This window comes from Dunckerocampus dactyliophorus, chromosome 12 (assembly GCF_027744805.1).
Source record: "Dunckerocampus dactyliophorus isolate RoL2022-P2 chromosome 12, RoL_Ddac_1.1, whole genome shotgun sequence".
Taxonomy (NCBI): Eukaryota; Metazoa; Chordata; class Actinopteri; order Syngnathiformes; family Syngnathidae; genus Dunckerocampus; species Dunckerocampus dactyliophorus.
In genome coordinates, this window is record NC_072830.1 from 18,769,016 (window position 1) to 18,781,558 (window position 12,543).

Sequence of the window (12,543 nt, forward strand, 5' to 3'; positions counted from 1 at the left end):
CACTCCAAAAGGTCCAACTCCCCCTTCCCACCCGCAGAAGGTCCAACTGTAACCGAAACATACTCTAATCATAAGAAATAGTGTAAATCCAATTAATCTGTTCCAGAAAGACAAAAACAGAAACAATATTGACACAAAACACGTTTTTCTAGTTTCACAATTATAGTTTAAATGCAGAAAACACTTCAAAATACATATAAATGATGAATGAAAGGGATAAATGAACATTTAATGTCATTTTTATCTTGACTGAAGACTTGATTGTTGACAAAGACATCCATGTGGCAGCGAGATCCGCTCTTTCGTATTTTGTTACAGTTATTTCTTGAATTTAGTAGTGTTTTTCACCTTCTTTATCAAAGCGTCTGTGTAGGCTCTCAGTCGTACAGGAGTTGTCCATCGAGGAAAAGGCTTCTTGAGACGTCATCTGTACTTCTGTGAAGAAGGTGTCGGACGTTTCGCTCCTCATCCAAAGAGCTTCGTCAGCGAACTAATAAGTGCTGGTAGCTTAGGCCTTAAATACAGTAAGAGTGGGCGGAATTGGTGTGCCAACACCCTCCTACTATTGGTTCCTTACACTAAGCCTGGGCGGAGTAGTGGTATAATTCTATCCTGCTATTAACACCTCCGATAAAAGGGAAGTGTCGCTCCCTGAATTGGGTATGAACGACTCTGATACTGGCTCGTTAGCATCTATTGTTCTGGCTCGGCCCTGGCTTCACCTCATTTGCAAGACTAAGAGCTGTGGGTTTTGGTCTCAGTAACCTGCTGAACACAGGGTCCAAATTAAACCTCAAACCACCATTCCGATTCAATGATGGGTTCTGTTGTTTGACAAAAATAGCTTCCTTTACTCCTCTTTCAAACCATCTGTTTTCTTTGGCCAAAATCTTTACCTCACTGTCCTCAAAAGAGTGATTGGTTGCTTTAAGGTGTAGATGTACTGCTGATTGAGGACCACTAGAATTGTCCCTGCGATGTTGATAAACGTATAAATGTTTATCAACATCGCAGGGACAATTCTAGTGGTCCTCAATCAGCAGTAGGAGGAGCGAAACGTCCGACACCTTCTTCACAGAAGTACAGATGACGTCTCAAGAAGCCTTTTCCTTCTTTATCAAAGTGCTGCCACTTGCAACTTTGTTCGGCTCCATTGCGGGTTATTTTGCAGCCGTGATCAAAAGAAAAGCCGAGACTTGTGGCATAACTGCTTTAGTTAACAAAGAACTACACGGTCAACCACTGATGACTACATAGATGGGAGACGGGGATTACTTTCAAGACGTTATGAACAATGTTATAGTTTTCCAGTTATGGGTAATGTAATTAATGACTATTTCAAACATTACTGTTACTGTCAGTGAAATGTATTGTTTTATAATGCGCTGATATCTGTTTCAACTACCTGGATGTCGCTGCAGTCGTTACCAAGGACAGACTTGAATAGGGCTGTCGAAGGGCTTGCAAATGAATGGAAGAGAGTTGTCGCGCGCTCATAGGAAAACACTGCCCCCTGGCGTTTTGTGGGAGAATTGCAAGTCAAGAGTGCAGCCATCTCTCAAAGGCACATGCCACTATAAAGCTCAATCCTAATTCTTCGATATATTTGAAGGTTTTTATTTTTTAAATTGCGCAATATTAACTTTCCCTGATAACTAAACACATATATGAAGGTGTAGTTGTGTTACTAATTCAATTATTTATTTTGGTAAGTAACTATAACTTATTACTTTTTTCAAGTAATTTGCCCAGCACTGACAAAAAAGTAACACTCCATATTTTCTACGCAGCATAACAAAAACAATTCGTTCAATAGAAAATAAAGAGACTGAGTGTGTGGAGGGAGGCGTGTTGTTGTGGGTTGCTGATGTTTGTTCTCCTCCTATTGTAGGTTCTGTTGGCAGGAACTTGGCCAGGAAAGCCAATGTGTATGTGTCGAGTAGCGCTGGAGCCCGATGGAGGGAGGTGAGTGAAATCTGACACAGGTGACACAAAAAAACACACACACAACTTCTCCTAACAAAATTACAAGCAGCTTTGAGCGACAATATATAGTAGATGCACTTCTTCAAGCAGTTTTCTGCAGCGCTGAATTACGATTTTGCTTCAGGTGATAATTGTGTTGTAAAATAACTAATAACTTTAAAATGTATCCAATGATGCACTAGCTTTCACAGAGGACAGATGGTGTCCCTGTCATTGCTGTGGTAATTCTTTAAGTGTTATGTAAGGACAAACTTTGCAGCACAAAAGAAGTTTCAGTAAGCCATACTGTTATACAGTGCAACCCACTTATGTCAACAACCCATCTATGTCGACTAACTCATCAAGACATGGTCCACCGTGTTCTTATTCTTAATGATTCTATTATTATTCCATTATTAAAAGTGCCCACTTAAGTCAATGTTGACATAAAAATCATTTTGATGACAATTCAGCCCGTTTATGTCAGTTTATGTTGACATATGTGATAGTATTGTTCACGTCATCGTTATCGCTAAGCAGCGTGAAACAACAACATAACAACTGTTTAGTTACGCTGCATTAAAACTTGCACACAGTGACTCCCCATGCGATGCAAATTAAGCGTCAAAATTGTACTTTTACTGCAGCGGCTCTGTTTGACAACAGGGATAACTGCGAGATAACAGTATAAAACACCCTATGGAAACACGAGAAAAAAATGACTTCCACTGAAACGAAGACAAAGTTCGATAGTGTCAAGTACAGTCATTGGCTTCTTTACTTTTCCTTTATGTTTTTGTATTTTTGTGTTACATTCAGCTGAAGCCGAATGATATTTGAATATTCAGCAGATCTTGGTTATTGCAATATAAAGGGCTGTTCCTTTTCCATAACCAGTTGGTAACAAAGCATGTTTTTATTGAGCTGTTCTTGTTTTTTTAGGCACTTGCAGGCCCTCATTTCTACACATGGGGAGACCACGGGGGTATCCTCGTGGCTATCGCTCAAGGTGGAGTCACCACGCACCTCAAGTAAGTTCAATTTGAGTGTGCCTGTGATTGGACGACTTGTAGTACATTATTTCCTGTGTTATATATAACTCATCCAGAGGGCGGACAGCACACCTCCACAAATGCCTTCTCTGATTTTCGATCAACATTTGCAATAAAAATGACAGTTGTAAGTTGTAATGCATCCATTAGTTCTAGCTGCAATAACACTCCTCTTCTCTCTTTAATTACCATTGTACCATCTGGCTACAGAGGAAGTTAACAAGCTAAATAGGCGATGAGAGTTGTGGTTGCTCACAGAGTTGACGTCACGTCATGCGCTGAACCCTGACCGAGAGCTATAAAAGCAGGGGTGTCCAAAGTGCGGCCCAGGGGCCATTTGCAGCTCGTTCCTCGTTTGTTATTGGCCTGCGACACATTAGAGAAATAAAATGAAACCAAAAGAAACCCCAGCAAAAATGGGACTAAACCGAGCAAAAGGCATAATGGAATGAGAAAAAGCTAAAATATTAATATTAATAACAAATAATAACACAAAGCTTTGTTTTTAAAATATATATCACGTTCTTTTTTTAAGCCTTTTTACAAAATAGTAAAAAGGCTTTTGGGCAGGAACAAGCATGTGTTTTCTGAGAGAAAAACAGTCTATTTTCGGAGAGAAAACCCACAAATGGGCAACTTTTTCCAAAAATGAAAAAAGTTTTTTTGACCATCTCTTGTGTCCCGGCAGTGATCCTATACGTAGCCTGCGCATTACAGTTCAGCAATGTGTTGTAAAAGAAGAATAATAGGAGTGTAAATAAGATAATGTCTCTTCAATGTAACATTACCGATGCCTTGTGACCACAATACTACGTATGACGCTGGCCTAGTGGTTAGCATGTTGTCCACACAATCAGGAGATCCGGAAGATCTGGGTTCGAATCTCCACTTGGCGTATCTGTGTGGAGTTTGCATGCTCTCCCTGTGTGCGCGTGGGTTTTCTCCGGATACTCCCACATTCCAATGGTTTGTTAGCTTGTCCATAGGTGTGAAAGGTTGTTTGTCTATATGTGCCCTGTACCCCGCCTCTCGCCCGTAGTCAGCTGGGAAAGGCTCCAGCCTACCCCCGTGACGGCGCATGGTTTTAGAAGTCTGAAATCACCAAAAATCGGAATGAAAATGAAAGGACTTTCCACAGATAAGGTGACTTGAAGTATCACAATGTCCATGCAGGTTCAGCACCAACGAGGGCGAGACGTGGACTGACTTTCAGTTCTCGGACAGAGAGGTGTATATTTACCAGTTGCTGACCGAGCCTGGCGAGAAAAGCACTATCTTCACCATCTTTGGGTCCTACGCCCACCAGAAGCACAGCTGGCTCATCCTGCAGGTCAACACCGCCGATGTTCTGGGTAGGTTGGATAGCGATGGAGTACGTGACTTACATGAGATATTATGAGCGATGAGTAACGGCTGTTTATAGATTTGCTTCTCATATGCATTTGTCCATATTGTTGAATTATTTAATCATTACAACTAATTACAAATTATACCTAGACAAGCTATAATAACATTATATGCGTTTGTTGTGTTCCTTCAGGTGTTCCTTGTTCTGAGGCGGACTATAAGCACTGGTCGCCATCAGATGAACATGGTAACGAGTGTCTCTTGGGCCGAGAGATAACATTTAAGAGAAGGACGCCTCACGCCACATGTTTCAATGGCGAGGACTTTGACCGGCCCGTCACCATGTCGAACTGCTCCTGCTCCCGCCAGGACTTTGAATGGTTAGCGTCCCTGCATAAATGAAACACGACCACAATTCCAACACTTTGAAATGCATAAATATATTCGTTGTGTACCTGGTTTATTGTGTTAATGCCAGAGAGAGGAAAAAAATGTATGTTTATAATTATTGTGCAAATACTAACTATTTTGTGACTGATGCCAACTGTTAGCATGGTAGCATTTTAGCCATTCTCCTATATGGCAGGAGGTAAATTCACTATAGATCTGCCACAGTGCTTTCGGTCTTTAGCGCCATTTTGCTACCTCTTAGCATTTTACCCTTTGCATTTGAAATGGCACATAGCATGATGTAAATTAATTATAGGTCTGCCTCAGCGCTTTTGCGTTTTTAGTGTTATCTTGCTAGGTACTAGCATTTTGACTGTTAGTCTGGGAGCATTTTAGCCGTTCTTCTAGTGTTCTGAAAACGAGGCAGGGTTCACTACTCCTCCACTTCCTCCTTGCAGTGACTACGGCTTCAAGCTGAGTGAAGACTTTTCTCTGCAAGTGTGTTTGCCTGATCCTGAGTTCTTCGGTGACCTTTACGCTCCTCCTGTACCGTGTCCTGCCGGCACCACTTACCGCCGTAGCAAAGGGTGAGCTGCTGCTTTTTTAGGCTTTACAGTGCACAACTGCAACCAGGAATTGATGTGTGTCAATTTTAGAGGTGTAACAAATGGCGGTTCTAGCTACGGGCCACGTGGGCAATTGCCCAGGGTGGCATTCTCAAGAGGGCGCTGCAAGGATGAGGGACAAAGAACAAAAAAACTTATATACGTGTGAGAGATGGGCGCCCTCTATAGGTGGGATACTTATGTCCCCATGCTGCTCGGATCAAACCAACCCGAGTAGTGAGGGGTATGACTTCATTGCTGGCCTCAGCCCTCAGGTTTTGTCAAGCCTTATCTGCACTATTATAATGTTGCCTTGCAACGATAATACCGTAACAAATGCTGTCAGTTTTCACATTGAGCTCAAATACACACATAGAAAATAAAAACCTACCCAACCATTAAGTCCATAGCCTCAAGTCAGTATCTCATTTCATCACTTTGATGAGAGCACCACCAAGTGTCAGATGAATGAAAATGGCTGTTCTATTTCCTGCTGCAGATACAGAAAAGTACCAGGTGATAGTTGCAGTGGAGGAGATGTGGAAGCCAGACTGGATGGAGAGATGCTGCCTTGTCCTGTTGGAGGTAACTTGCATCTTATCACACGTGATAATGACTTCCGGAACAGTGGATATCCTAATAGTTAACACTTAACCACACTGTGTATGATGGCTGATGGTCTACTATGGTGTTAAGGAACCCGTTTCGGTCGACAACCTGTCTTAAGTCGATCAACTCATCATGTTCTGATGCGTCGTGTCCTGTAGTACTAAAAAGTGCCTGCTTAAGTGAACGTCGACATAATTGGTCGATAAAATGTGAGATCCAAGGGGGTCATTTCCGTGAATAATCAGTCCGTTTATATCGGGGTGTGAAACTCAGCTCAACCAGAGGTCACTGGAGGTAGAGGCTGGGTGAGGCTGAGCCGCATCAAGGATTCCCTCCAGAATCACGTTTCAACCAAGTGACTAACTTGTCAACAAACACCATCACACGGCAACTTAGCTCGCAACACGTAGATAACACCAGTGATGTGCGGTGACGTTCATGGCTGGTGAGGCACTGGCTGCTTTGGAGTTTTTCTTATGTTAATTCAGGTAAGAGGATAACATGAAACAGAAGAGAATATTTCACTTTTCAAATACTTCTTAGTCCCTTTTATTTATGTTTTTATTTTGCGGTCTTACTTTTCATCTGTATATGAAGCACATACACCCTATCCCTTCCTTCTCTTCTGTTGAGTTTGGCTGTCCTCCATTTTGGCTGTCAAATCCATTCATTCATTCATTCAGCAGAGCATAAAAATATCTTTTGCATTTGACTTGCTGTTCTCTGGCTGGTGCTGCTCCAAAAAAAAAAAAAAATCCTGGCTTTTCCTCTCTATGGAAGGACAGCAGTGACAAGCACCTTCCAGCTCACACCTGTCCCCAAACCTTCAGGATGAAGCGAGTACTGCAAGTACCTCCCGTATGACATTTCTCTGTATTTTATTGACCGATTAGCAAGAATAATGATGGCACACTTACATTAAAGTTAAAAACGATTACGAAAACCTTTTATAATATCAGTAGAAACCTTAATTTGAGCAGAGTATCATCCAGTGTCTTGACAGACAGCCAATTGGATCCTCCGGCACGGGGTTGGTGATGTTTTTTTGGGTCTACCACTTGACTTTTTTGTTGCTTTACCCTCAGGATCTTTGAAGAAGCTTCAAATTTCTTACTGCGTCCAACCTCAGCAGCAATGGCGCACTGCAAAAGGCCTTGCTTCTGCAGATCAACAATCCAATTGTGTTCAAAGAGAGAAAATAATATTTGCAAACAGGCATGCCCTTTCTATGCTGCTGTAGTTGACGGAAGTAGCATTAGTTCCTATCTATGGGCTCGATGAAAACAATGCGGCCAGGAAAGAAGGTTTGGTAATATTTAAAATGATCAAAATATGTCAAAACCCTGTAAATATTACATGTTATCATGACTGCTTGTTAAAGCATGGTCACAGCATTTTTTAGAGGGCTTTATAGTCAAAATAGGTGTGTCCCATTACATGCATTGTTAGCTCCCTCATGCTAACTGTTTTTTCCCTTTAGAACGCACAGAAAAGGGAAAGACGTGTGTTCATGTCTCATATAAGGATTGTGGATGATGGGCAAAATCCCCCATAATGTGCAGTTTTCCTTTGATTTGGAGTGTATCACTCGTTTGTCCATGAAGTGTATGTTGAAATTTCAAGTATGTGCTTCCTGTTCTTCCAGAGAGTAATGAGTTCATGTTGTATGCTCTGAGGAACTCCATCCATCGCTATGAGCTGGCCACTGGCGCTGACCAAGCCCTCCCGCTACTCGGTCTAAAGGAGGCTGTGGCTCTGGACTTCGACTATGACAGGAACTGTCTCTACTGGGCTGACATCTTGCTGGATACCATACAGGTTAGCGAATAATTCCTCTGGGATATTGTTGAACTCTCAATAATCATAGAGGACGAGGGCTGAGAGGAGCCTGTAAGAAACAAGTGGCAGGCTTGCAAATGTGAGAGCTTTGAGATTGACCATTTCTCTATCTGTTGCAGCGTCTCTGTCTGAATGGCAGCACAGGTCAGGAGATTATAGTAAAGGAAGGCCTGATGGAGGTGGAGGCCTTGGCGTTTGACCCCATCAGCAGATTGCTTTACTGGGTTGATGCTGGGGCGCAGAAAATTGAGGTATTCATTTATATACTGTAAATTCCAGACTATTAGCCACTACTTTTTTCACAAGCTTTGAACCTTCAGTTTTGCATCTCACAGCAACTATGGTGCATTCAAGGACCGCCGAACAAAACAATATCAGTGAAGCATGCCAGAGGCCAATACAAAACAAGCTGTTGTGCCTGCAAATGGCCCATGGGCCACAGTTTGGATGTGATATCGTTTTGTCATAGTATTATACAGTGGTACCTCTACTTACGAATTTAATTCGTTCTGGGAGGAGCTTCGTAACCTGAAACCTTCGTAAGTAGAGACGCCTTTTGAATGTAAATGCGCTAATCCGTTCCAAGCCCCGCAAAAGTATGATATTTTTTTTAATAAATCATAAAAGAGCATCAGAACATGAAACAAATACATGTTAAAATTAGATTACCGCAAAATAAACATAAAACGAGAGGCTCATAATGTAAAAAAACAAAGAATAAAGGAAATAATAAAAATATTCATTTACCTTTTAACTGTCACTTTTTGGCCTCTTTGTTTACTGGTCCAGCAGTGTTTTTGCCTCGCGTTTCTTGAAAAACTGATCCAATGACGTCTGCTTTTGCCGGCTTTTGACAATCCGTCCGACAATCCCCTTTTCATACCTTTCTATTTTCTCTTGCTTTGTTTCTATGGCCAGAAAAAGTCTTTTCCTCTTCTTTTCTCCTTGTCCACTTTTCTGCATGTCTTTCTTGGGGTCCATTGTGAATGATAGCTGTTCGTAGTGGTACCATAGACTGTTTACAGAGCGGGACGGGGACACGAAGAGCATGCTGGGATACACGCATACGCACCGGGTTGCCAGGTAGATTTTAGGCGATAGCCAATGGCAGAGCAGCTACAAGTTTGTTTACGTTTGGGAAACTCTGGGAGCGGCGAATAGCAGCGCGTACTGTACTGTATTTTTGACTTTGTATCCTGAAACGCCTTCGTAACTAGAGACAATATTTTCCCGTTCTGGTACTTCGTAACCTGAAAAATTCGTGTGTAGAGACATTCGTAAGTAGAGGTACCACTGTAGTAGTATAGTATAGTTATAGTACTTTTTTATCACTTCAGGGAGGATAGGCTGTTTTTATACAATTTTACAGAAGTAAAAAGATAATTATGTTTTGAAATCCTACTTGATATAAAGCACAAACGCGTGTTACCAAGGTTTAATTCTCGGTTTATGTATGTTGAAGGTTGCCAATCCTGACGGGGACTGGCGTCACACCCTTCTTAACGCCTCCATCCTGGAACATCCACGAGCTCTTGTTCTACTACCTGAAGAAGGGTACATTCCTTACACACAAAAACACACGTGTGCACACGCACACACATACACATAGTGTTTTTTTAGATTAAGCAAGTACATTCAAACAAATCTATTTCTGTAATAAGAAAGGAGAAAAAAAGTAGCCGATTGGTATCCGTATCAGCAGATATACAGTACAACTTTGTGGTATCTGACATGAAAAAGTTGTATTGAGCCATCGCTAGCTTGGCAGTACTGGCCTTGTTGCAACAATTTAATACTTTTTCATCCCTTAGTCTGATGTTCTGGACCGACTGGGGAGACACAGCTGCAGGTATTTACCGAAGCAACATGGATGGAACCAATGTTTCCTCCATCGCGTCAGAAGGGGTCCGCTGGCCCAATGGGATCACAGCTGATGATCACTGGCTCTACTGGACTGAAGCTTTCAGTGACCGCATCGAAAGGGCTGACTTCAATGGCGGCCAGCGGAGCCTTCTCATTGAGGGGTTGCCCCATCCTTACGCCATTGCCGTCTTCAAGGTGAGCACATTTCAACACGGAACAACTCATTTTTAGTCAATATATGACTGAATTAAACAATTTTTTTAACTTTTGTTTTCAGAATGACTTGTATTGGGACGACTGGTCCAGAATGGGGATTTTTAAAGCTCCCAAAACTGGTGCTCAGAGTAATGAGCAAATTATTGGCAGACTGACCGGGGTTATGGACCTTAAGATTTTTTATAATGGCAAGACGAGAGGTGAGAAACACAGCAGAGTTGCACACTGGAACACAAAGAAATGTTAGCAGTAATAATTCTGTATCGTAAAAGATTCCACATTATTAAAAACAGTGGATCTCATCGCATAAAAAAAAAAAAGTGTATATTTTTATTTATTTTTTATCCAAACATAGCCATTTTTTTCTGCAGAAAACACCTCACATTTACCAAGTCTGTAATAATTTATAAATACGTCATAATACAGGTAAAATGTACAGCACACATGTACCACTGTTAAAAAAAGTCAAAAAATCCACCATGTGTCTTGAACCAGGTCATAATGCCTGTGCTGACCAGCCATGTAGCCTGTTGTGTCTGCCTCAGCCTGGCCATAGGCACACCTGCATTTGCCCAGAAGGTACCCCAACTACGACCACATCAGAGGGGCACTTGCAATGCCAGTGTCCCAGTGGATACCGGCTTCAAAACACCACCTGTGTTAAGACCGGTGAGACCTAAGCACACGATGCATACTTCCCATCCCGCGCTGCAATTGACCTGATTATGTCTGCATTTAGGAATGTTATGTCTGCTCTGTTAGTTACTGGTAGCATGTGGTTCTTCTCCTGATCAGTACTTAGCTGTTCTCCAAACCAGTACCGCTGCAAAAATGGCCGTTGCATCAGTAATATTTGGAAGTGTGACAGCGACAACGACTGCGGAGACATGAGTGATGAACAGGAGTGCCGTAAGTACATTTACATTTCCTTCCCAGTCCCCCCAAACATCCATCCAATATATTAATAATATTAATTAATTAGAATGATGAGGCATACTTAAATGTATACTTGCACTTAAATGCATATGACTTACTTACTCCTAAAAAAAACATCTTGCAACATTTCGAGTTATGACGCACTCAAAAAATTATTGATACCATACAAAAAGAAAGAGACTAGTTGCATGCTCGCCACGCAAATGGAAGACTACATGGTCGAGCTTTGCTACACTGAGGAAGGATGTCGCTTTTTTCTTTTTAGTTATCTCTTTCCTTTCGTTATGTCTCCCAAGCGTGACGCACACTGTTCTGATCGCAGTGCGCTAAAGAAAAGTAAAGTGAAAGTGAAAAGCGAAGTGAAATTAGATGTCATAAAATGCTCAGAAAGTGGAGGAAAGGCTATCAACATTATCTACATACCCGGTCCAAGCCGCTCAAACGCCGTGACCATCATGAAAAATAAAGATGGCGTCGTTGAACATGTGAAAGGATCTGCTCCTATGAAATGGACAGAGATAACTAAGCAGTGTAGTGGTCTCATTATGGAGATGCCCTCCTCCCAGTAAGCCTCTCTCCCTCCCTTGCAACGCCCCTACCAGTGTGCAAGACAAAAGGGATAAAGTAAGGAGTTGTTCTCGTTTTTATGACTGACATTTTATATTTTTTATTACTGTCTTTTATATGTTCTTCATGAGTTCTATGTATGAGGTGTTAATTTACTTCTGACTTACACTTTAGAAGGATGTTATTTCTTGTATGTGCTTGTGGGTGTTTTCAGCCACAACGACTTGTGACCCGACCAACCAGTTTCGATGCGTCTCCTCTGGTTCCTGCATTCCCTTGGCCTTCATGTGTGACCATGAAGACGACTGTGGCGACAACAGTGACGAAGAGCAATGTGGTATGTTTTTATGCTCGTAGATGTTTAGTATTGAGAAACTGATATCTATTTATCTGTACTGTTCAGACTGAACTCAAAACTGAAACCAGCGAAATGCAACAAAACGGAGAGCAGGAAGCATACAAGTTTCCAAGAGTCAAATTGCACACGGAGTATGACATATTCATACATGTAGGATTTTGCACAAAATGCTTGTTTACTGTAATGTAAATTAGTAAATTATGTATAATGTATGCACTAGACTTTGGCGATTTTATGAGAACTAGTATAGTGATTCCCAAATACTCATTTGCGCATTTGTGTGTCATGAGAGATCACGAGGTGTACTACGGGAAACTATTCAATTTCCCTTAATTGGTCAGAAAAAGATGATTTAATGTATATTTGTTGATCTATCTATGTCAGTCACGTATAGTGACTATCAGAACAATTAAATGACCACAGTAATAATTAATCTGTGTTGCCAACCATACACCATTTTTGTTTTTTTTTTTTACTTCATTGCAATGGATTTACATGTATTGGATTTTAGCTAATTCTTTAACATTGCTTTTTTTTCCATCAATGAAAATACACACATATCCAATTCACAATAAATCAACCAACAAATATGACAAATAACACCACCAAAACAAAAAACAAAAATGATAAAACAAAACAAGTAATTAATAATAATAATGATGATGAAAAAATATATAAATATAATGTAATTTGTGATTTTGTCTTTATTCTTCAATGCATTAATGAAGTCCTTTGGATATAACTTAGTAAATAATGTTTTGCAATGTAAATATGTGCCCTGCCTCAACAAAGGTTC

General features: G+C 41.1%; 1 protein-coding gene across 2 annotated transcripts in view; it reads left to right on the forward strand.

Moving 5' to 3' along the window:
• The window catches only part of sorl1 (sortilin-related receptor, L(DLR class) A repeats containing), a 76,471-nt gene that overhangs the window by 39,258 nt on the left and 24,670 nt on the right, over window positions 1–12,543 (forward strand). For both annotated transcript variants that reach the window (XM_054793893.1, XM_054793894.1), the window contains exons 11-24: window positions 1,892–1,965; window positions 2,908–2,996; window positions 4,191–4,369; window positions 4,558–4,744; window positions 5,213–5,341; window positions 5,859–5,944; window positions 7,614–7,786; window positions 7,927–8,058; window positions 9,270–9,361; window positions 9,619–9,865; window positions 9,948–10,086; window positions 10,382–10,555; window positions 10,682–10,795; window positions 11,604–11,726. In XM_054793893.1, coding sequence (XP_054649868.1) covers window positions 1,892–1,965; window positions 2,908–2,996; window positions 4,191–4,369; window positions 4,558–4,744; window positions 5,213–5,341; window positions 5,859–5,944; window positions 7,614–7,786; window positions 7,927–8,058; window positions 9,270–9,361; window positions 9,619–9,865; window positions 9,948–10,086; window positions 10,382–10,555; window positions 10,682–10,795; window positions 11,604–11,726 — 1,938 coding nt within the window. The remainder of the gene's footprint in view (window positions 1–1,891; window positions 1,966–2,907; window positions 2,997–4,190; window positions 4,370–4,557; window positions 4,745–5,212; window positions 5,342–5,858; window positions 5,945–7,613; window positions 7,787–7,926; window positions 8,059–9,269; window positions 9,362–9,618; window positions 9,866–9,947; window positions 10,087–10,381; window positions 10,556–10,681; window positions 10,796–11,603; window positions 11,727–12,543) is intronic.